The following is a 24,231-nucleotide window of genomic DNA, read 5'->3' as shown; positions in this document are numbered from 1 at the left end:
TTAAGATGCATGTGACAAGAGCTTGCGAGTGATCGGATATAGGGAGTAAAGGAAAGTTTTGTGTCGAATATGACTCTAAGACAGCGGGCGTGCTGCTTGGGAGTTATGGTGGAACCACACAAGGAGATTGCAATATCGGCCATAGGTAGGTTAGTGGAGGAGGAAACACAAGAAGTTTAGTTTTGGAGAGATTCAGTTTCAGATAGAGGGAGGACATGATGTTAGAGACAGCGGACAAAAAATCCCTGGTATTTTGTAATAATGCAGGGGTGAAGTCAGGAGACGATGTGTATAATTGGGTGTCATCAGCATAGAGATGATGCTGAAATCCGAATCTGCTGATGGTTTGTCGAATAGGGGCAGTGTATAGAGAGAAGAGGAGGGGGCCTAGGACTGGGCCCTGCGGAACCCCAATAGTAAGGGGACGAGGAGAGGAAGAGGAGCCGGCAAAAGATACAGTGAAGGAGCGGTCAGAGAGATAGGAGGAGAACCAGGAGAGAACAGTGTCATTGAGACCAATAGAGTGGAGCTTAGGGTGGACATTTATGCATATACAGTATGTCTCGAGGAGGAAACATCGTAGTGTCTGTTATCAATAGAGTCTATTCTTACAGACTGTAGATGCTTCTGAACTAACCACTTAAAGTGACCATGCACTCTCTCCCTGTGCACATAAATAAGGAGAGACTTAGGAGTGTAGTTGAGCCGGGCAGGGAGTAGACGCCGGCAACTGGGCTTGGACTACTCAGCTAAGACATATAGTCCCGGGGCAGTTTTTTTGTTTTTTAAACAATTTGAGAGTCACTTTGAGTAAGGTCTTTCCCAAATAATGTTGCAAACAATACATGGCTTTTGGACAATTGCTTGACGTGTTTTGGAATGTATCAGCGAGAAGCAGGGAATAAATGGACGGTGGTATGATTGCAGACTTAGACTACAAACGGCTTATCTGAAGCCTGTGACCATGGAGATACACGAATCGACATCAATGCAAAACATTTTCAGGAAAATTTGCAAAATTCTTTCAATTTGATATTCATGATACATAATTTTGCTTAGTTATTTGGGAGATCTTCTATAACGATGCAAAAGTCTACATGAATAGCTGATTACTTCGGTTAAGATATTATTGGAAAGTAACATGTTCAATATTATATGCTTCTTGTTAGAAACCGGCAACTCAACGACAAAATCAGACTTACCATGGATCCTCGGAATCGTTTTCACCGCTTGTGTAATAATTGTTCTATTTGTAATTTACAACATAATGGGAAAAGGTAATAATAAAATACACAATGCAAGAGACAATAAAGTGACAGATAAAAATCATGTGTCAGTGTCATTATCCTCTACCCCGAGTGTCAGTGTCATTATCCTGTACCCCGAGTGTCAGTGTCATTATCCTGTACCCCGAGTGTCAGTGTCATCCTGTACCCCAAGTGTCAGTGCCATTATCCTGTACCCCTAGTGTCAGTGCCATTATCCTGTACCCCTAGTGTCAGTGTCATTATCCTGTACCCCGAGTGTCAGTGTCATTATCCTGCACCCCGAGTGTCAGTGCCATTATCCTGTACCCCAAGTGTCATTATCCTGTACCCCTAGTGTCAGTGTCATTATCCTGTACCCTAGTGTCAGTGTCATTATCCTGTACCCCGAGTGTCAGTGTCATCATCCTGCACCTCGAGTGTCAGCGTCATTATCCTGGACCCGAGAGTCAGTGTCATTATCCTGTACCCGAGTGTCAGTGTCATTATCTTGTACCCCAAGTGTCAGTGTCATTATCCTGTACCCCGAGTGTCAGTATCATTATCCTGTACCCCGAGTGTCAGTGTCATTATCCTGTACCCTGAGTGTCAGTGTCCTGTACCTCGAGTGTCAGCGTCATTATCCTGTACCCCGAGTGTCAGTGTCATTAACCTGTACCCCGAGTGTCAGTGTCATTATCCTGTACCCCAAGTGTCAGTGTCATTATCCTGTACCCCAAGTGTCAGTGTCATTATCCTGTACCCCGAGTGTCAGTATCATTATCCTGTACCCCGAGTGTCAGTGTCATTGTCTTGTCCCCCTAGTGTTAGTGTCATTGTCTTGTCCCCCTAGTGTCAGTGTCATTATCCTGTACCCCTAGTGTCAGTGTCATTATCCTGTACCCCGAGTGTCAGTGTCATTATCCTGCACCCCGAGTGTCAGTGCCATTATCCTGTACCCCAAGTGTCATTATCCTGTACCCCTAGTGTCAGTGTCATTATCCTGTACCCCGAGTGTCAGTGTCATTATCCTACACCCCGAGTGTCAGTGTCATTGTCTTGTACCCCCAGTGTCATTATCCTGTACCCTAGTGTCAGTGTCATTATCCTGTACCCCGAGTGTCAGTGTCATCATCCTGTACCTCGAGTGTCAGCGTCATTATCCTGGACCCGAGAGTCAGTGTCATTATCCTGTACCCCGACTGTCAGTGTCATTATCCTGTACCCTGAGTGTCAGTGTCATTATCCTGTACCCCGACTGTCAGTGTCATTATCCTGCACCCCGAGTGTCAGTGCTATTATCCTGTACCCCAAGTGTCATTATCCTGTACCCCGAGTGTCAGTGTAATTGTCTTGTATCCCCAGTGTCATTATCCTGTACCCCAAGTGTCAGTGTCATTATCCTGTACCCTGAGTGTCAGTGTCATTATCCTGTACCCTGAGTGTCAGTGTCATTATCCTGTACCCCGAGTGTCAGTATCATTATCCTGTACCCTGAGTGTCAGTGTCATGGTCTTGTCCCCCTAGTGTTAGTGTCATTGTCTTGTCCCCCTAGTGTCAGTGTCATTATCCTGTACCCTGAGTGTCAGTGTCATTATCCTGTACCCTGAGTGTCAGTGTCATTATCCTGTACCCCGACTGTCAGTGTCATTATCCTGCACCCCGAGTGTCAGTGCTATTATCCTGTACCCCAAGTGTCATTATCCTGTACCCCGAGTGTCAGTGTAATTGTCTTGTATCCCCAGTGTCATTATCCTGTACCCCAAGTGTCAGTGTCATTATCCTGTACCCTGAGTGTCAGTGTCATTATCCTGTACCCCGAGTGTCAGCGTCATTATCCTGTACCCTGAGTGTCAGTGTCATTATCCTGTACCCCGAGTGTCAGTATCATTATCCTGTACCCCGAGTGTCAGTGTCATTGTCTTGTACCCCTAGTGTCAGTGTCATTTTCTTGTCCCCCTAGTGTCAGTGTCATTGCCTTGTCCCTCTAGTGTCAGTGTCATTGTCTTGTACCCCTAGTGTCAGTGTCATTTTCTTGTCCCCCTAGTGTCAGTGTCATTGTCTTGTCCCCCTAGTTTCAGTGTCATTGTCTTGTCCCCCTAGTGTCAGTGGCATTGTCTTATCCCCCTAGTGTCAGTGTCATTTTCTTGTCCCTCTAGTGTCAGTGTCATTGTCTTGTTCCCCTAGTTTCAGTGTCATTGTCTTGTCCCCCTAGTGTCAGTGTCATTGTCTTGTCCCCCTAGTGTCAGTGTCATTTTCTTGCCCCCCTAGTGTCAGTGTCATTGTCTTGTCCCCCTAGTGTCAGTATCATTGTCTTGTACCCCTAGTGTCAGTGTCATTTTCTTGTCCCCCTAGTGTCAGTGTCATTGTCTTGTCCCCCTAGTGTCAGTGTCATTTTCTTGTCCCCCTAGTGTCAGTGTCATTGTCTTGTCCCCCTAGTGTCAGTATCATTGTCTTGTCCCCCTAGTGTCAGTGTCATTTTCTTGTCCCCCTAGTGTCAGTGTCATTGTCTTGTCCCCTTAGTGTCAGTGTCATTGTCTTGTCCCCTTAGTGTCAGTGTCATTGTCTTGTCCCCCTAGTGTCAGTGTCATTGTCTTGTCCCCCTAGTGTCAGTGTCATTGTCTTGTCCCCCTAGTATCAGTGTTATTGTCTTTTCCCCCTAGTGTCAGTGTCATTGTCTTGTCCCCCTAGTGTCAGTGTCATTGTCTTGTCCCCCTAGTATCAGTGTCATTGTCTTTTCCCCCTAGTGTCAGTGTCATTGTCTTGTCCCCCTAGTATCAGTGTCATTGTCTTGTCCCCCTAGTGTCAGTGTCATTTTCTTGTCCCCCTAGTGTCAGTGTCATTGTCTTGTCCCCCTAGTGTCAGTGTCATTGTCTTGTCCCCCTAGTTTCAGTGTCATTGTCTTGTCCCCCTAGTTTCAGTGTCCTACCCTCTTCTTCATTAACTATACATTGCTATTTTCATTTTTGTTTCAGAAAAAAGTAAAAACAATGACGTTTGGACGACGTACGCGCAGGTTATAAAACTTCACTTTTTCAATTATGAAAAGTATTCAGCAGCCGATTCCATCTGAGTATTTGTGATTTGCAGATATCGGATACGTGGATATGTTATTGTATATAACGTCTTGCAGTGTAAGCTGAGTGTAGATTTTCTGCGATGACTTTGTGCAGCTTTTAGCCCGGTGTTGTATTTATTCTGCTGTAGACTCTTCACGCTGCAAATGGTGCAGTTTTCAGTATAATGCCCTGATGAGACTGAAGACTTCTTACCTTTCTTGTGACTCTTCACTTTTCAAGACAGGAGACAATTTCACAATTTTCCACTTATTTCTGGATTTTATAGGTGGGACAGGCTCCCTTACCAGAGGAAAATCTTTATCATCAGCGTGAAAAAGAGCAACAATCTCTAACTGTATATAGTGAGGTCCAGCATGCCAAGGTATGTTATCCCCTGGGTTATTTTATGTAATGTTCCCCCAGTAGGCAAAATATCTTTTTACTCAAAGAGAGAAAATTCTGATCCATTAAATACTTTATACCTAAATAAAATACTTCATTTTAACTTTTAGATCAATACATTTTTGTTTTCTGCCAAAATTAAAACTCAAAAAATAAAAATAAGATCAAAACTGCAACATTTCACTGAAAAATGCCATACAAGATTGGGCTAAAACTGCATGTTCCCATCAGAACAACCAGTACTGTATCTGGCTGTTAGACAACTGGCTGCAGCAGGAGCCTCCCACCTAACACTCCACTATAATGTAATCCCTTAGTTCTATCATTTTGTTTCATCGTTTTTACTTTTCCATAATTATTAAAACTCAAAAATAGATCACTGAAAATTGGATAAAAATGACAACATTTCATGTAAAAATCCCATACTCCCCAGCAGAAGGTTAGGTGAAAACAACTGTTCATAGCAGAACAGCCTAGTAGTACTGTATCTGGTTGTAAGACAACTGGCTACAGCAGGAGCCTGCTTATTATTTTCCTACTTGTGCAATTTCTTAATTATATCAATTTTTTTTTCTTTTTTTTTGTTTTGTGCAGTAATTAAAACTGAAAAAGAAATCACTGAAAATAGGATCAAAATTGCAAAAATGCAAAAAATGCTATAATCACCCTACAAGATCAGATTAAAACAGTTGTTCTTATCAATGGAGCCTATAATTCCTGTATAGGGTCATAAGTCAACTGGCTGCAGCAGGAGCCTCCCCCCTTTATGTGATTCCATAATTTCATCCTTTTGTTTGTTTTTAGTTTTCTGTGGTAATTAAAGCTCAAAAATAAATCAGAAAAAATCTGATCAAAATTACTATGTTTCACTGAAAAATTCTAAATAAGACCAAGTTAAAATCCTTGTTCCCAACAGAACAACCTAGTAGTACTGAATCTGGCTGTACGACAACTGACTACAGCAGAAGTTTCCCCCTTATGCAATTACTTATTTTCTCTTTCTTTTGATTTTTTTTTTTGTGGTAATTAAAACTCAAAAATAGATCAGTGAAAATACGATCAAGATTACAATTTTTCACATAAAAATGTAATACTCCCGAAGACATGATTAGGTGAAAACACCTGTTCCCAACAGAACAGACAAGTAGTACTGTATCTGACTGTAAGACAACTGTCTGCAGCAGGAACCTCCTTATCTTCCTCCTTATACAGTTCCTTAATCTTATCATTTTGCTCAGGTTTTGTTTCTTTTTGTAGTGATTAAAACTGAAAATAAAACACTGAAAATATTATCAAAATTACAACATTTCATGAAAAAAATGCTATAATCACCCATACTTAATCAGGTTAAAATAGTTGCTTCCAATAGATCAACCCATTAGTACTATTTCTGGCTGTTTGACAACTAGATTCAGCAGGAGCCTCTCCCCCTTCTTTGCAATTCTTTGTTTTCATCCTAACGTTTGATCTTTTTAAGTTTTTACTGTATATGGTAACTAAACCTCAAACATAAATCACTTAAAATAAGATCAAAATTAAGTTTCATGGAAAAATGCCACACTCCCCAACACAAGATCAGGTATTCCCAACAGAACAGTCTAATAGTACTCTATCTGGCTGTAAGACAACTGGCTGCAGACTCCTTCTCATTTTGTTCCTTATTCAATTCCTTAATCACATAATATTGTTCAGTGTTTTTTTTGTTTCTTTTTAGTGGGGGTGTAATTAAAACTGAAAAAAAAATCACTGAAAATAGGATCAAAATTGCATTGTATGTAAAAAAGCCATTCTCACCCTTACAATATCAGGTTTAAACAGTTGTTTCTATCAGAGCCACTTGTTAGCCCTGTATCTGGCCATATGACAACTGGCTGGAGCAAAGGGCTCCCCCAATGTAATTCCTTATTTTCACATTTGTCTTTGATCTTCTTTAGTTTTCTGTAGTAATTAAAACTCAAAAATAAATCAGTGAAAATAGGATCAAAATGACGTTTCACTGGAAAATGCCATTTAAGATCAGGATAAAATACCTGTATTCAGCAGGACAATCTAATAGTACTGTACTGTATCTGGTTGTATGACAACTGTCTGCAGCAGGAGCTTCCCACCTTGTGCTTCACCCTTTTGCAATTCTTTATTTTCATCCTTTTGTTTGATCTTGTTTAGTTTTCAATGGTAATTACAATAAAAAATAATTCACTTAAAATAAGAACAAAATTACAATATTTCACAGAAAAATGCCTTATTCCCCAACATACGGTCAAGTGAAAACATCTGTTCCCAACAGTCTAGCAGTACTCTATGTGGCTGTAAGACAACTGGCTGCAGCAGGAACCTCCTTCTTATTTACCTCTTTATGCAATTTCTTAATCTCATTTTGTTCAGTCTTTTTTTTTGTATTAATTAAAACTGAAAAAGAAATAACTGAAAATAGGATCAAAATTACAACATTTCCTGAAAAAATGCCATTCTCACCCGTACAAGATTAGGTTAAAACAGTTGTTCCCAACAGAGCAACCTAGTAGTGCTGTATCTGTATCTTCAGCAGGAGCTTCCCCCCTTTACGCATTTCCCTAATCTCATCTTTTATTTAATCCTTTTGTGTTTTCTGTGATAATTAAAGCTATAAAATAAATCACTGAAAATACTATTGAAACTAAAATGTTCTTGAAAAAATGCCATAATCAGTCATGCAAGACTTAACTTAACACCCCTGCTCCCAACAGAACTACCCATCAGTACTGTATCTGGCTGTAAGACAACTGCCTGCAGCAGGAGCCTCCCCCCCTTATATTGTGTTTTTCATAGACCAAAATGATAAACCCCATACACTGAACAGCAGGAAATGCAAAAGATCAGAAAACGAACCTGTCATCTCTAGAATTCATTAAGACTGTTCACTTATGGGACATGCAGAACATCTGTCTATGAGAAATCAATAATTACAAGATTTAAGCAATAGACGGACATCACTATATTATGAGAAATGTTATATTTTTATTTCAGAAAACAAATTCTCAGAAGAAGACAGCAGAGAACAAGCCCAATTCATTAGAAACTGTGTACAGTACGGTTCAATTTGCAAAGGTATATTACACACAGTGTCATTATCCTGTACCCCGAGTGTCAGTGTCATTATGTTGTACCCCGAGTGTCAGTGTCATTATCCTGTACCCGAGTGTCAGTGTCATTATCCTGTACCCCGAGTGTCAGTGTCATTATGTTGTACCCCGAGTGTCAGTGTCATTATCCTGTACCCGAGTGTCAGTGTCATTATCCTGTACCCCGAGTGTCAGTGTCATTATGTTGTACCCCGAGTGTCAGTGTCATTATCCTGTACCCCGAGTGTCAGTGTCATTATCCTGTACCCAGGTGTCAGTGTCATTATCCTGTACCCCGAGTGTCAGTGTCATTATGTTGTACCCCGAGTGTCAGTGTCATTATCCTGTACCTCTAGTGTCAGTGTCATTATCCTGTACCCCGAGTGTCAGTGTCATTATGTTGTACCCCGAGTGTCAGTGTCATTATGTTGTACCCCGAGTGTCAGTGTCATTATCCTGTACCTCTAGTGTCAGTGTCATTATCCTGTACCCCGAGTGTCAGTGTCATTATCCTGTACCCCGAGTGTCAGTGTCGTTATCTTGTACCCCAAGTGTCAGTGTCATTATGTTGTACCCCGAGTGTCAGTGTCATTATCCTGTACCTCTAGTGTCAGTGTCATTATCCTGTACCCCGAGTGTCAGTGTCATTATGTTGTACCCCGAGTGTCAGTGTCATTATGTTGTACCCCGAGTGTCAGTGTCATTATCCTGTACCTCTAGTGTCAGTGTCATTGTCCTGTACCCCGAGTGTCAGTGTCATTATCCTGTACCCCGAGTGTCAGTGTCGTTATCTTGTACCCCAAGTGTCAGTGTCATTATGTTGTACCCCGAGTGTCAGTGTCATTATCCTGTACCTCTAGTGTCAGTGTCATTATCCTGTACCCCGAGTGTCAGTGTCATTATGTTGTACCCCGAGTGTCAGTGTCATTATGTTGTACCCCGAGTGTCAGTGTCATTATCCTGTACCCCGAGTGTCAGTGTCATTGTCCTGTACCCCGAGTGTCAGTGTCATTATCCTGTACCCCGAGTGTCAGTGTCATTATCCTGTACCCCGAGTGTCAGTGTCGTTATCTTGTACCCCGAGTGTCAGTGTCATTATGTTGTACCCCTAGTGTCAGTGTCATTGTCTTGTACCCCAAGTGTCAGGTGTCATTATGTTGTAACCTGAGTGTCAGTGTCATTATCTTGTACCCCGAGTGTCAGTGTCATTATCCTGTAACCCAAGTGTCAGTGTCATTATCTTGTACCCCGAGTGTCAGTGTCATTATCCTGTAACCCAAGTGTCATTGTCATTATCCTGTGACCCGAGTGTCAGTGCCATTATCCTGTACCCCGAGTGTCAGTGTCATTATCCTGTACCCCGAGTGTCAGTGTCATTATCCTGTACCCCGAGTGTCAGTGTCATTATCTTGTACCCCGAGTGTCAGTGTCATTATCCTGTACCCCAAGTGTCAGTGTCATTATCCTGTACCCCGAGTGTCAGTGTCATTATCCTGTACCCCGAGTGTCAGTGTTGTTATCTTGTACCCCCAGTGTCAGTGTCATTATCCTGTACCCTGAGTGTCAGTGTCATTATCTTGTACCCCGAGTGTCAGTGTGATTATCTTGTACCCCGAGTGTCAGTGTCATTATCCTGTACCCCGAGTTTCAGTGTGATTATCTTGTACCCCGAGTGTCAGTGTCATTATCCTGTACCCCGAGTGTCAGTGTCATCATCCTGTACCCCGAGTGTCAGTGTCATTATCCTGTACCCCGAGTGTCAGTGTCATTATCTTGTACCCCGAGTGTCAGTGTCATTATCCTGTACCCCGAGTGTCAGTGTCATTATCTTGTACCCCTTGTGTCAGTGTCATCATCCTGTACCCGGAGTGTCAGTGTCATCATCCTGTACCCCGAGTGTCTGTGTCATTATCCTGCACCCCAAGTGTCAGTATCATTATCCTGTACCCCGAGTGTCAGTGTCATTATCTTGTACCCCGAGTGTCAGTGTCATTATCCTGTACCCCGAGTGTCGGTGTCATTATCCTGTACCCCGAGTGTCAGTGTCATTATCTTGTACCCCGAGTGTCAGTGTCATTATCCTGTACCCCAAGTGTCAGTGTCATTATCCTGTACCCCGAGTGTCAGTATCATTATCTTGTACCCCGAGTGTCAGTGTCATTATCCTGTACCCCGAGTGTCATTATCCTGTACCTCGAGTGTCTGTGTCATTATCCTGCACCCCAAGTGTCAGCATCATTATCCTGTATCCCGAGTGTCATTATCCTGTACCCCAAGTGTCAGCGTCATTATCCTGTACCCCAATTGTCAGTGTCATTATCCTGTACCCCGAGTGTCTGTATCATTATCCTGCACCCCAAGTGTCAGTGTCATTATCCTGTATCCCGAGTGTCATTATCCTGTACCCCGAGTATCAGTGTCATTATCCTGTACCCCAAGTGTCATTATCCTGTACCCCAAGTGTCAGTGATATTATCCTGTACCCCGAGTGTCATTATCCTGTACCCCGAGTGTCAGTGTCATTATCCTGTACCCCGAGTGTCAGTGTTATTATCCTGTATTCCAAGTGTCAGTGTCATTATCCTGTACCCCGAGTGTCAGTGTTATTATCCTGTAACCCGAGTGTCAGTGTCATTATCCTGTACCCCGAGTGTCAGTGTTATTATCCTGTATTCCAAGTGTCAGTGTCATAATCCTGTACCCCGAGTGTCAGTGTCATTATCCTGTACCCCGAGTGTCAGTGTCATCATCCTGTACCCCAAGTGTCATTATCCTGTACCTCAAGTGTCAGTGTCATTATCCTGTACCCCAAGTGTAAGTGTCATTATCCTGTACCCCGAGTGTCAGTGTTATTATCCTGTAACCCGAGTGTCAGTGTCATTATCCTGTACCCCGAGTGTCAGTGTTATTATCCTGTATTCCAAGTGTCAGTGTCATAATCCTGTACCCCGAGTGTCAGTGTTATTATCCTGTACCCGAGTGTCAGTGTCATTATCCTGTACCCCGAGTGTCAGTGTCATTATCCTGTACCCCGAGTGTCAGTGTCATCATCCTGTACCCCAAGTGTCATTATCCTGTACCTCAAGTGTCAGTGTCATTATCCTGTACCCCAAGTGTAAGTGTCATTATCCTGTACCCCGAGTGTCATTATCCTGTACCCCAAGTGTCAGTGTTATTATCCTGTACCCCGAGTGTCATTATCCTGTACCCCGAGTGTCAGTGTCATTATCCTGCACCCCGAGTGTCAGTGTCATTATCCTGTACCCCGAGTGTTATTATCCTATACCCCGAGTGTCAGTGTTATTATCCTGTACCCCGAGTGTTATTATCCTGTACCCCGAGTGTTATTATCCTGTACCCCGAGTGTCAGTGTTATTATCCTGTACCCCGAGTGTTATTATCCTGTACCCCGAGTGTCATTATCCTGCACCCCGAGTGTCAGTGTTATTATCCTGTACCCCGAGTGTCATTATCCTGCACCCCGAGTGTCAGTGTTATTATCCTGTACCCCGAGTGTTATTATCCTGTACCCCGAGTGTCAGTGTTATTATCCTATACCCCGAGTGTCATTATCCTGTACCCCGAGTGTCAGTGTTATTATCCTGTACCCCGAGTGTCATTATCCTGTACCCCGAGTGTCATTATCCTGTACCCCAGGTGTGAATGTGACATTGTCTGCTGCCATTGTTATTTATTATTATGCTTCCAAGGCAATTAGATATTTTTGAAGGATTAATATAGATAAAAATACATTCGTTATGGTATATTTTATATGATACAACACTGAAAAACTCATTTCATATCGTACATCTCTTCTTTTTTTTTTTTTTTTAAGGAAAATCAGCAAAATGGGACGGGCGGCCAGTCTGCAGGACCAAATAATCGTAGTAACGTTGCAGATAAAGTGAGTTTAATAGAGAAAATGTAAAAAGCTTAAAAAAGTTATCCACTACTTAGACAACTCCTTGTCACCCCCCATGCTTGGCCCTGATAAAATAAATCAGACTATACTCTCCTCCGGTGCTGGCGCCGTTCCCGCAGTGTCGGCACTCGCTCTTCCCAGGGCTCCCGTGCTGCTGTTGTGTCACATGACACCGGCGCCCAATCAGTGCTGGCGTCACTGTCTCCGCCTCCTGTCGAATTGAACATGAAGAGGAGATGATAGAGCAGCCGCAGCCCGGACTTCCTCTTCATGTTCGATTTGTCCAATGGCGGGGACAGTGGCGCTGATTGGATGCCGTCATCATGTATCACAACAGCAGCACAGGAGCCCAGGGGTGAGCGAGTGCCAACACCACTGGGAACGGCGCCGGCATGGGAGGTGAATATAGGATTTTTTATTTTTTTGGAGCCAAACATTTAGCCTGGTAGTGGACAACCCCTTTAAGTCTTGGATATTTAGAAAAATAGCTTAAAGAAAATATGTCAACAGTTTTCACAATACAAACTGCGTATAGAAATCTCTTAGACCTGATGATGCTGATATGCTTATTCGGATAAACCATATCAGAATGGCTGTACGCATATTAATAGAAGCATTTGATGAGTCCAGCCAAAGGGCAAGAGAGCTCATGAATTCAAGTGTATCCAGTCTCCACCCAACAAGCCTGGCTGACAGCTGCAGCTTGTACTGAGCAGTGTTAGATCTCAGCAGGGAGGAGGAACATGTTGGAGCTGGCTCATCATGCTAGGTGAATGGAGATTTAGCTATAGGGATGTGGGACCCTGAGGAGCTTGTCAATCAGGCGAGGTGGGCATAGGATTTTAGTTTACATTGATGATTCCAGTGTACATTCAGCATCAGAGAGGGACAAGTAGGAGTTGTCAATCTGGAAACATTGGTGTGGATTAAACAGTAGCAGGGAGGAGGGGCACTGAGGAGCCGTCAGTCAGGCTATTTGGGTAGAGATTTCAGCATGAGGAGAGAGGAGGAACATTGAGAGCTTATAAATCATGCAAAGTTTAAACTTTGAAAAAACATTATACAGACATTTTGAAATTATATGGAATTACATAGATTCTGAGATCTATTTAATACCACATTTAGTATCTAATGTTAAATCTAGTGACTCATCTATTTTAACTGCACCCCTGCCCAAACGACTTAGAAGACATACATTTTTACACTTACCAACAGTCCTAATACAATCTCGGAATAAACTGCAAAAGAGGCAGGAATTCTGCAAATTCCTTCCAAAAATGGGAGAACCTGTTCTTTTTGGGACTATTCCTATCTCGTTCCAGGCATTCAAGTAAGAATAATCAATAGTCAGCGTGTAGTACAAGAAGACACAAATAATACATAGCCAGATTCTCTTGCTTTAGTTTAAATTCCCTTTAGGTATCAAATTTTTATTTTAAGGAATGTTCTTCTCTAAAAAATTTGGGGGCATCACATCTATCTAAATCTCAGAGGACAGTAAAACTTTCACACTTCTCATCTCTGAACTGCTACAACTGTTCACCCCCTGGTCATATTGAGGATCCTAGTTTACGTTACTTTTCTATTTATTGTATATAATTACTGTCGATTTTTCATTTCATTAAACCATGTCAATGAAGAAACCTAAAATGTTGTCACTATCCTTCCAGTTAGCCATCAACAGGTATCATCTACCGAAGATTCACAATTTTGATCTTTTGGTTACAAAGATTTTTCTTTAGAACATTTTTTAAAGTCTGTAAATGATGAAAGTTTTGTGGTCTTGACAATCAACAGGAAACACATTGGCGTTACATTACTAAAATAGATATTAGGTTGAGAAAATATGGTGAGAACGAGATACGCTCGAAACCACAAGAATATTCTAAATGCTTAAGAAAGTCAATGTGTTAGAGCATTTTACAAGAGGAGCAAAAAGTTTTGAATTGAGCCTAAGTTTTCATACATAGAGAAGACATTTTCATTGAGCCTATATGAAGACACATGGAGTCCCTATGTCACATAGATTATGGGCTCACACAGACATTGCACTGAACAATCCTTTTGTTATGATCTGCAACAAGTACTAAGGAAGGAAAGGGGAAAGCTATCCCTACAGTATGACTAAGCTGAATCCCTACAATGTAGCGGGCTGCCTGTTCCTTGCAAACGGACCCACCTTAGTCCTCGGCTAGTCTGAACGGAGACCTATAGCATAAAGGAAGGGGTCCCTAAAAGAATTAAGGACTGGAACAAAAATGGGACACCTCCTAAACAGAGAAGGTTGTTGCAGAACACAAAAAGATAAACTGACAAAAAGGTACTAGAAGTCCCAGAAGAACCAAGCGAACTGACAGAGATAGGCACAGAAACACCTGGCTAGCAAAACAGTCAAACAACACTGAAGTCCAGCACAGCCAAAAGGGCGGAGCTGGAATATAAAGGCAGATGGTCATGTGACCGCAAAAGACAAGATGGAAAAAACAAACAGGAGGGCTCTAACACCTTTGGCCAACAGCCATCTTTCCTAACTCCTTGGCTTGGCCAAGAGCTCCTGCGTTCTCTTTAAGAGAACCACTGCCTGATTCCACTTAACAAAAGGATCATCCATCAGAAATCCAACAGGTCAGATCCTTTTTTACCCTGACGTGGTGTCAGGGGAGTTGGGAAGCTCGTGTACATGTTAGACTGCTAGCAATCCAGCTCATGTTGGCGGCGTTGGCAAATTTTAACCTAATTTACCCTAATTTTTTTGGTTCCTTAAAGGGGTTATTGTGGACTATGTTATTTTTTACTCTGGGCCTAAAATCTTACAGGCAGGTAGTTGCTAACGATCACTGACTGCTTCAGCTGGCGACTCTACGGCTTCAGCTGATGTTACATCAAAGAAGCAGCTTCTTCTCTTCTGCTCTCCTCTGTTGATGGGGAATCACTACCAATGTTATGCTGATTGACAGTTGGCTCCCCGCTGCCTAACCACAGGGAGCCAGTTGTCAATCAGCATGATGTCGGCAGTCATGCCCCATCAACAGAGCAGCCCGGAAGAAGAAGAACTGCTCTGTTGACGTGAAGCAGCAGGTTCATGACAGCTTTGAGTAGGCGTCAGGTAGGGCAGGCAAGTAGTTAGAAATTAACTTCCTGATAGTTCTTAGGCTCATTAAAAAAAAATAAAATAGTCCAGGATAACCCCCTCTTATTGTTTTGTTGTAAGGTACTTTCGAGGTAAGAATAAGTCTATCATATGGCATCCAATGGAGCATGTCACACTTTTCATATGGCATTCAGATATACAAAATGGCCTCATAGACTTCTGTATTAAAACTCTGCACAACTTGTAAGGAACAAGAGCCATAAGAATGTCATGTACATAAGTCCTTATTCTGTATGTTCTGGAGTAATCTACAGTTATGTTAGATATATGGCTGAGCAATCATGCTCCCCTCTATAGATTGACCTTTTTCCTTAAAATATATTTCAATTATGATGCTTCTTTCGATAAACCTAACTAATTTACTTTTTTTTTATACAGGCATGAAGAGAACATCGAACAACTTCATAGCATTACCTGTGGGTATCTAATAGACTGTGCTAAGAAAATAGATGTATCTTGAAATATGACTTGTGTTGGCGGCCAAGCTGGGGAGCCTCATCCGTAAGCAGGAGCTGTCATTTTCACATGTATTAAGGATATGGAGAATGGAAATGAAACCTCATGGAGTTCTTTTAAAATTTCCCAAACCAAATTTTTCAACCTTCTGATCCTCTTAAAGCCTTCATCCAACAACTACGTAGACCCTAGCTCACTGGATTTCCAAAGTGTGAAGTCATCGATCCATGTCGGACTGTTAAAAAAAATAGGTCTGTCTGGTCATTCAGATTGCAAAGATTTACACAACTCAAGAAGATCAAAAATAGTCTATGGTACAAATTTGTTGGGCTTTGGTTTTGCCTTCTGATTCTTGAACAGTTGCCATGTACGAGTATCTCTGGGCATCTTGAGTTTAAATCCAGCCAAGGTCAATCAGAATCATGATGTTTTGGTATTTTTTTGGATGTGTTTTCTTCAGGGTCTTTCTACACTCCAAAAGAAAAACTGTACTGTGGTTTATTAAAATTGGTCCTCATGATTTATATGTGACCTAAAATTTACCTCTCGAAAAGGGCATCTTCTCTCCAAGTGGTTATATCTGGCAAGATCATCAGGGATCAATCTTGGTATTAAAAGGTTTTGGGCATGTCCATCATATTTAAGGCCAGACTTGAACAATGGACTTCACATGGACAACTCCTGGACCAAAGTAGGTGAATGGAGCAGTTCACATTACTGATGTTCTACAAAGACTAACTGAATTTTCTGAATCAGAGGGCTAGTTTCAATCGTGCCAAATGGGACATGGCCCGTGTGCTCTTCTGTAATACGGATAAGTGTACTGAGCTGCGCACAGCTGTAGTCATGTCCTTGATTTTCAGACATGACTGACCCTAGTAGTCATACGTACTTGGCCTTAACCCTTCATTGAATTAAGTTTGGCAGCTGTACTGTCAAATACACTTTGTACAGGACTGTAGGGTGTATCCTCCCTCTCTATATATGATGAACACTTCAGTTTTTTTCTAGTTTCACCAGGGTTAGGCAATTTTTACAGTGTACACCCCGGAAACCACAGTCAGAACTGAAAATGTGTAAGATATGAGGCTGCGATTACCACAGACTTGTCCTACTTCTTGTAACCGGTAGATTTACTGGAGTCTACTCATCTCGTACTGTACAAAGACATTGCAACACGGGCTGTGTATAGTCCAATCACTTGGTAGCACAGACCAGCTGTCGGTACGTGGTTCTACTATTTGTACGTAGTTACTGATGTTTTTGTGGTTCCAGCTAAGCTCAATATGTCATTATTTGTAAAGATGATCAAAAAGATTTACAGGACTCTGTTCCAACCACCACATTGGTAGCCCTCGGCCACCAGATCAGAGTCCTGCAAGCCGCCTCTTACCTGTCAGAGTCCCCCACTCCTTGTCTGATTCGTAGGCATGGCACAATGTCATTGTTGCCGCGCGACACACACTTGACTCCGCACTCTTCTGGCATCTTCTCTAGTGGCCAGACGCGACGGATGAGGCTGCTGGACTAAAGTCCTGCCAACATTTTTTATCATCTCTAATTAATTGTCAAGTTTCTCAATAGCTTAAAGGGATTATGATTCAAACTAAAAGTTAGTTCTGCAGAAGACCGATATTGTGGTGGATCCTCTTTTGTTTTATTAATGTTGTATTTTTAAATACTTTCATGGGAGCGACAATATTGGGCATTCTCCAATATGGCTGCCTCCTATATTGTCAGTTTACACCAATGTTGGGCAATTAATTTTTCCAAGGGACTACATGAGAGACCATGACTGTTGTGGAGGCCGAACCAACCGGCCAATAGTAAATCTCCTTATTATTATTACTGTTTTATATGATTTTGTATCACTTAATATCAATAAGAAGTAAGCCTGTTGAGCAGATGCTACTGTTACTACATGTTATGAGAGAGCTTATTGTAATATCTAGTCTTACCTGCAGCAGTGAATCAAAGCCATAAGATATACTGCTTTTTATAAAGTTTACATAAAGCAAGAAATCATACGGCTCCTGGTATTTGGCCCTTGTACCTTGATCAACAGCTAGCCACACAATATGACGCCCCATAGTGCTCACACAATGTCCCCACATAGTATGATGTCCCCACAAAGCCGCCCAACAGAGTATGATGTCACCACACAGCCCCCATGAAGAATTATGTCCCCACACACGCCCTTTAAGTTACATTATTATGTCCCCACACATACCCCTGAGGGCACAGTATAATGTCCACACACATGCCCCTGAGGACACAGTATTATGTCCCCACACATACCCCTGAGGACACAGTATAATGTCCACACACATACCCCTGAGGGCACAATATTATGTCACCACAGATGCCCCTGAGGGCACAGTATTATGTCCCCACACATACCCCTGAGGGCACAGTATAATGTCCACACACATACCCCTGAGGGCACAGTATAATGTCCACACACATGCCCCTGAGGACACAGTATTATGTCCCCACACACACCGCTGAGGGCACAGTATTATGTCACCACAGATGCCCCTGAGGGCACTGTATTATGTCACCACACACACCCCTGAGGGCACTGTATTATGTCTCCACACACACCCCTGAGGGCACAGTATTATGTCACCACACATACCCCTGAGGGCACAGTATTATGTCACCACACATACCCCTGAGGGCACTGTATTATGTCTCCACACACACCCCTGAGGGCACAGTATTATGTCCCCACACACACCGCTGAGGGCACAGTATTATGTCACCACACATACCCCTGAGGGCACAGTATTATGTCACCACACATACCCCTGAGGGCACTGTATTATGTCTCCACACACACCCCTGAGGGCACAGTATTATGTCCCCACACACACCGCTGAGGGCACAGTATTATGTCACCACACATACCCCTGAGGGCACAGTATTATGTCACCACACATACCCCTGAGGGCACTGTATTATGTCTCCACACACACCCCTGAGGGCACAGTATTATGTCCCCACACACACCCCTGAGGGCACAGTATTATGTCACCACACATACCCCTGAGGGCACTGTATTATGTCCCCACACACACCCCTGAGGGCACAGTATTATGTCTCCACACACACCGCTGAGGGCACAGTATTATGTCACCACACATACCCCTGAGGGCACTGTATTATGTCCCCACACACACCCCTGAGGGCACAGTATTATGTCACCACACACACCGCTGAGGGCACAGTATTATGTCACCACACACACCGCTGAGGGCACAGTATTATGTCACCACACACACCGCTGAGGGCACAGTATTATGTCACCACACATACCCCTGAGGGCACAGTATTATGTCTCCACACACACCGCTGAGGGCACTGTATTATGTCTCCACACACACCCCTGAGGGCACAGTATTATGTCACCACAGATGCCCCTGAGGGCACAGTATTATGTCCCTGGATAGCCCTAGCCAGCCCTGATATTAATCACCCTCACCCTAAACAAATGATAGATAACTGAAATTAGAACTAAAAGGAACTTATCTTAATTATACGCAGAAAGAGAAAGATCCTCCAGCGATATATGGAGGGAAAATGTATCCAAAACGTTATTAGTCCAGTAAAAACATGATTATAACAACCAGCTACCACCAAGCATCCAATTCTAATCGACGCGTTTCGACTGCACCAGTTAGTCATGATTCACCTGCATATATCGCCGGAGGGCCTTTCTGTTTCTGTTTTCAGTTCGGGTTTGATATGTTTCTTGCTTTTGATGAATATTCAGTGAAATTGTTATGTTTTAGGGTTTACGTGAAACGTGTGAGATTTCCTAAATTGATTATACTAATTGTGAACAATCATTACACCGATATCCTAAAGTTTAAAGCGCGCTTGTATATAATCAATTAATATTAATATCTTATTAAGATGACTCTGCTCATTCTGACCCAGTCTTTGCGGTAAAGCCAAAAGTGATCTGCAGGACACGGGAAGCATTAGACGGCTCTGTATCATCTGGTCGTCAGTGTTACAACTGCAATGTAGAAAGATTTTTTTTATGTAAGGTCATATAAAACATTTCAATTTCGTCTTGTATGTCATAATTCACATTTGTTTCATTTGTAATAATCTTTCTTTAAAAAAAAATAATGATACATAAAGCTGCAAAAAAAATTGTTAATTTTCTACCAAAGCAAAACTGAACAAATATTAGTGAAAAATGACAACTCAGGGTTCTTTATGGACTTATATGAATACAATGCAAAAAATAAAAGTGCAGTAAATTTGGGGGAAAAATCCACAATTATTACATCCATATTTGTTCCTTACATTTTCTATATAAGTGTGAATGATCCCCTAGATTGCTTTTACGTGATGGAAATATTTTATTCCATCCTTTATTTCTTCCTTTCTTCCTATGTGTTACAGGAAGCTAATGTTACGTTTAGTATTTTAAAAATGCCGCATGCACTTTTTTTTTAAAAGTTACGTTGATGCCAAATTATTTTTTAATGCTTTAATACTGAATGAAAGTTTTCTAGTAAATTGTGAGCCATCACTTTAATCTATATAAAAAAAGTATTTTTCAAGGAATATTTGAGTTGCTTTTTATGATTTACTACATCTTTATAAATTAAAATATGTTTTATGGGAAAAAAATGTGAGGCATTATTTTAGAGATACATATCATTTATAGAATTGATATTTATTGCATCAATTTAATGCAAATTGAAGTTGTGTTAAATTTGTAGGAATTCACAGACCCTGGAGATTTTGAACAATTTGAAGCTAATCGCCTAAAATGGTTGCCAACATTTTACACATTGTAGAAGATGATATCAGCCAGGGAAGGATCACAAGAGCTTGGATGAGGTTTTCCATAATGCCTTGCAACTATCAAATAAAATGGTACATAGCCTGTATAAAAGCAGAGGCAGGGAATGCAGCAGCCTTTTTGTGGTGAATCTGGATAGTGAGAGGACGTCATAGCTCACAGCTTAGCCATAAATATAGGGAGAGAAAGCCATAAAATATTGAATAAATTGTACATCTATTCTATGACAGCACAAGTAATCTAATAACCAAAGTTAATAATAAGGGGCGAATGGAGATCTCTATTGATTGCAGCATCATAAGGATTAAGCAGATCGGACCCTGGTCCCTCATCGTGCCCATGTCACGATGTGTCAGGTGTAATAGACAGTTGTACTGGATCTGGCTGTAGAAGGTCACTGCTCTTGGCATTGCAGACACCTTCTTAATCCTTCTTCGTTTAAGACCCAGCAGCGACCTCCCTCCTGCTGCTGATTGACAAACCCTTGCATGGGAGTTAAAAACTCTCAGTTTGCCGGTGATACTTCTATGTTCTTTTGTGCATGCTTGGAGCACTAGCTGTTGGCTGGCTTCTTCTCTGGTGACCTTGGAGAACAGTTGGCATTATTTCTCTGGTGTCTGCTCAAGTTAAGTTACTGTATTTTTCGGACTATAAGACGCACTGGACCAAAAGGCGCACCTAGGTTTTAGTGGAGGAAAATAGAAAAAAAAATTATGCAAAAAATGTGGTCACGATGCACAGTTAAGGTGGAGCGGGTCTGCTGCTGACACTGGAATAGGGGTAATGTCCTCCAATTCTGATAATATCCCCCATCCTGGTAGATATGCCCACCCTTCCTATTTTACGTGGCTCCCATCCCCATCCTGATATGCATGGCACCCCTCCATCCTGATATGCATGGCACCCCGCATCCTTATCCTGGTATGCATGGCACCCCTCATCCTTATCCTGGTATGCATGGCACCCCTCATCCCTATCCTGGTATGCATGGTACCCCTCATCCTTACCCTGGTATGTATGGCCCCCTCATCCTTAGGCTGTGTGCCCACTATGCGTTTTTTAAGCATTTCCGCAGCAGCAATTCCGCTGCAGAAACGCTTAAAAAATGCTTGGTAGAAGGTCTGCCATGTCCCCCAATGATAATCTGCATGTGCTGTGCACATGCTGCGGAAATTTCCGCTGCGGATTATCATTGCGGAAAAAAACGCAGCACTACCAATTATTTTGCATAAACGCGGCATTTTCGCTGCCATTGACTTGCATTGGAACGCTTAATATCCGCATCACTACATGTGCACATGCGGATTCCAAGCGTTTCAATGTGCGGATGGTACCCGGGTCTGGAGAAGAGGAGACTCTCCTCCGGACCCGGGTACCATAGTATCTGTAAAAAAAAAGAATAAAATAAAAAATAAATATTATACTTACCTTCTGATGGCCCCCGGTCTCCATAGCGATGCGTCCTGGCTTGCCGGCAACTCGCGATGGTCTGAAAAGGACCTGCCGTGATGTCATTTAGTCAAGTGACGGTCACGCGACCGCTGACGTCAGCAGGTCCTTTAGTGTACCGCGAGCTGCCGGCAAGTCGAGACGCATCAGATAAAGACTCCGGGGCCATCAGAAGGTACGTATAGATTTATTTTTTTACCATTCTTTAAGGTCAAAGTATATAAATCCATGCCGGTTGCATGGATTTATATAGTGTGACCAAGTTGTCAAGCACTTTCCAAGTGATGCTAAAATCGCCTGGAAAAGTGCTTGACAACCCGCATGCGGAAATGCAAGTGAAGAACGCTTCACACCCGCATGTTCCTGGCAGGAAAACGCATGTACAATCCGCATGTACAATCCGCATGTACAATCCGCATGTACAATCCGCATGTACAATCCGCATGCGTTTTTTCTGCCAGGGAGATGCAGAAATGCTCAGGAAAAATCCGGAGCATTTCTGGATCGTGGGCACATAGCCTTATCCTAGTATGCATGGTCCCCCTAATCCCCATCAGGCTGCACATAAGAAAATAAACACTCGAATTCACCTTTCTTCTCTCTCCTTCAGCGCTGCATCCTGTCTGCCCGCACTGATCTCTACATGTGAGCCGCACATGATGTCACTGCCGTGCGCGGCTTACAACGAGAGATCAGCTGCCGGAAGTCACTGCTCCACGCTGGGACTGTGTGCGCGAGGAGCAGTGACTTCATGCTCCTTAATAGAGGCACACAGCGTAGCTGCAGCGCGGCTCCTGCTGCTGCCGGGCTATCGAGTGTCCCTGCTGTTAAAGGGCATGAATATTCACCCCCTCCCCATGCCCATGGGCATGGAGAGGAGGTGAATATTCATGGCCTTTAATAGTGGGCACACGCGATCGCCCGGCAGCAGCAGGAGCCGCGCTGCTGATACACTGTGTGCCTCTATTAAGGAGCATTAATATTAAGTGCCCCCTACACCTATGGGCGTGGGGAGCAGTGAATTTTCATTTTCTTTAGCAGCGGGGACAGTGTAGGCTGCATCAGGCGGCTGCTATCTCCTCTGCCCCGCTCCTCCGCCGCAACCGCTCCCCCCAGCACAGTATATATATATATATATATATCCCCCAGCAACATTCGGACTATAAGACGCACCCCCCATTTTCCTCCAAAATTTTGGAGGAAAAAAGTGGTTCTTATTGTCCGAAAAATACGGTAATCCCCTTTGTTTGTCTACCTTGTTGTCTTTAGTTTGTAGTGGGGCCTGACCAGTGCTCACCCCTTCCCCTCCCTATCTAGGGCCAAGCTCTAGTAAATATACAGGGCTTAGGGTCCAGCCCGGCGATTGGTGTGGATCCAATATAAGGATGGTAGGATAGGCAGGATGTTATTAGATCTGCCTAGGGGTCTCCACTCCCCCGTTCCCTTCGTGTTGCACTTAGTCTTTCCCACACCTTTCGTGACAGCCCATGCAATTACAATGGGGTTTGAAGGCGTTAAAATTTAACTTAGAAATTCAATTGAGGCTGCTAAAACTTCATAATCTTTTTCCTCAGAGAGGAAACTGAGATAGAGGATCTGACTGTTGAAGTCTCCTGTCAGTGACGCGGTGAGTTTCATGCAAGGACCATGCCGACTGATCAAACATCTGAAGACACGAGCATAGAACAAAATGCGAAACAAATGTGATATGGCCTGTACTATGTGCTGCAGAGCTGTGATCAAACATCTGCTATAGACATTCTCACTTCTCTCCTCCGCGGCTCACTCACAGGAAATGTGGAGGCTGGTGTAACATGAGGGGAAATACATGACACACGATTTGTGACAGCGATGTGTTTCTAAGTCAAAACCATAAAACCAATGGAAATTTATAGACCACTGGGTAGGGTCAGTTAGTCAGAAATGAATACAAATGGAAAACTCCACTTTGAAGTGTTTCCATTTCAAGAGACATTTTGGTGGGTATGTATACTTTTGCAATTTTTTTTTATAAAAAGTATAAAATGAAAAAGAAGGCAACTGCACAAATAATCTTAAAGGGGTTTGCCCACGAACAAAAGTTCATTAAAAAAATTGTCTGTGTCTGACCGTGTATGGAACATACTGTACCACATCTCCTGGGCAGGGGAGGACGCAAAAGACAATACAGACATTACAGCAGGGGATCACAGAGGATTCGTTCCTCCAGGAGATGTGGTATGTTCCGTACACGGTCAGACACAGACAATTTTTGAAATGAACTTTTGTTTGTGGGAAAACCCCTTTAATTTAAATGTCTTGTGTTTACAGATCTTATGCTGATTTATGTGTTTCCATAGTAACAGACTACAAACTCTGTGTAGTCTGATCCTGCAGTTATATTTCAATCTATCCACCAAAAACTGTAGAATTAGAAGATTAGAAGACACAAGGGAGCTTTGTGTTTTGATATCATGGACATGCATAGGACTGAATAAAAGCTAAAGACACAAAATGGGAGGATATCTGTTATCCAGTCTACACAAATATTTAGGTATAAGACTATGTGAGCAAATATTGAGAGGCAGAAGACAACAAATAGTTTTTACGTAGAATTTTAAGGAAATAGGTAATTGCATGACC

At 42.6% G+C, this 24,231-nt stretch overlaps 1 protein-coding gene across 1 annotated transcript in view; it reads left to right on the top strand.

The window, feature by feature from the left end:
- The window catches only part of LOC141154038 (SLAM family member 5-like), an 84,869-nt gene extending 64,954 nt beyond the window's left edge, over positions 1 to 19,915 (top strand). Inside the window, exons 4-9 of the mRNA XM_073639431.1 lie at positions 1,170 to 1,277; positions 4,220 to 4,260; positions 4,590 to 4,685; positions 7,712 to 7,792; positions 11,642 to 11,710; positions 15,258 to 19,915. Coding sequence (XP_073495532.1) covers positions 1,170 to 1,277; positions 4,220 to 4,260; positions 4,590 to 4,685; positions 7,712 to 7,792; positions 11,642 to 11,710; positions 15,258 to 15,263 — 401 coding nt within the window. The 3' untranslated portion in view covers positions 15,264 to 19,915. The remainder of the gene's footprint in view (positions 1 to 1,169; positions 1,278 to 4,219; positions 4,261 to 4,589; positions 4,686 to 7,711; positions 7,793 to 11,641; positions 11,711 to 15,257) is intronic.
- Positions 19,916 to 24,231: the final 4,316 nt, after the last annotated feature.

The sequence above is a fragment of the Phyllobates terribilis genome, unplaced genomic scaffold, assembly GCF_046119375.1.
Source record: "Phyllobates terribilis strain yellow unplaced genomic scaffold, ASM4611937v1 Scaffold_7__3_contigs__length_470593459, whole genome shotgun sequence".
NCBI classification, from domain to species: domain Eukaryota; kingdom Metazoa; phylum Chordata; class Amphibia; order Anura; family Dendrobatidae; genus Phyllobates; species Phyllobates terribilis.
The sequence above is the reverse complement of the archived record's forward strand: the minus strand, read 5'-3'. Positions and strand labels throughout refer to the sequence as shown.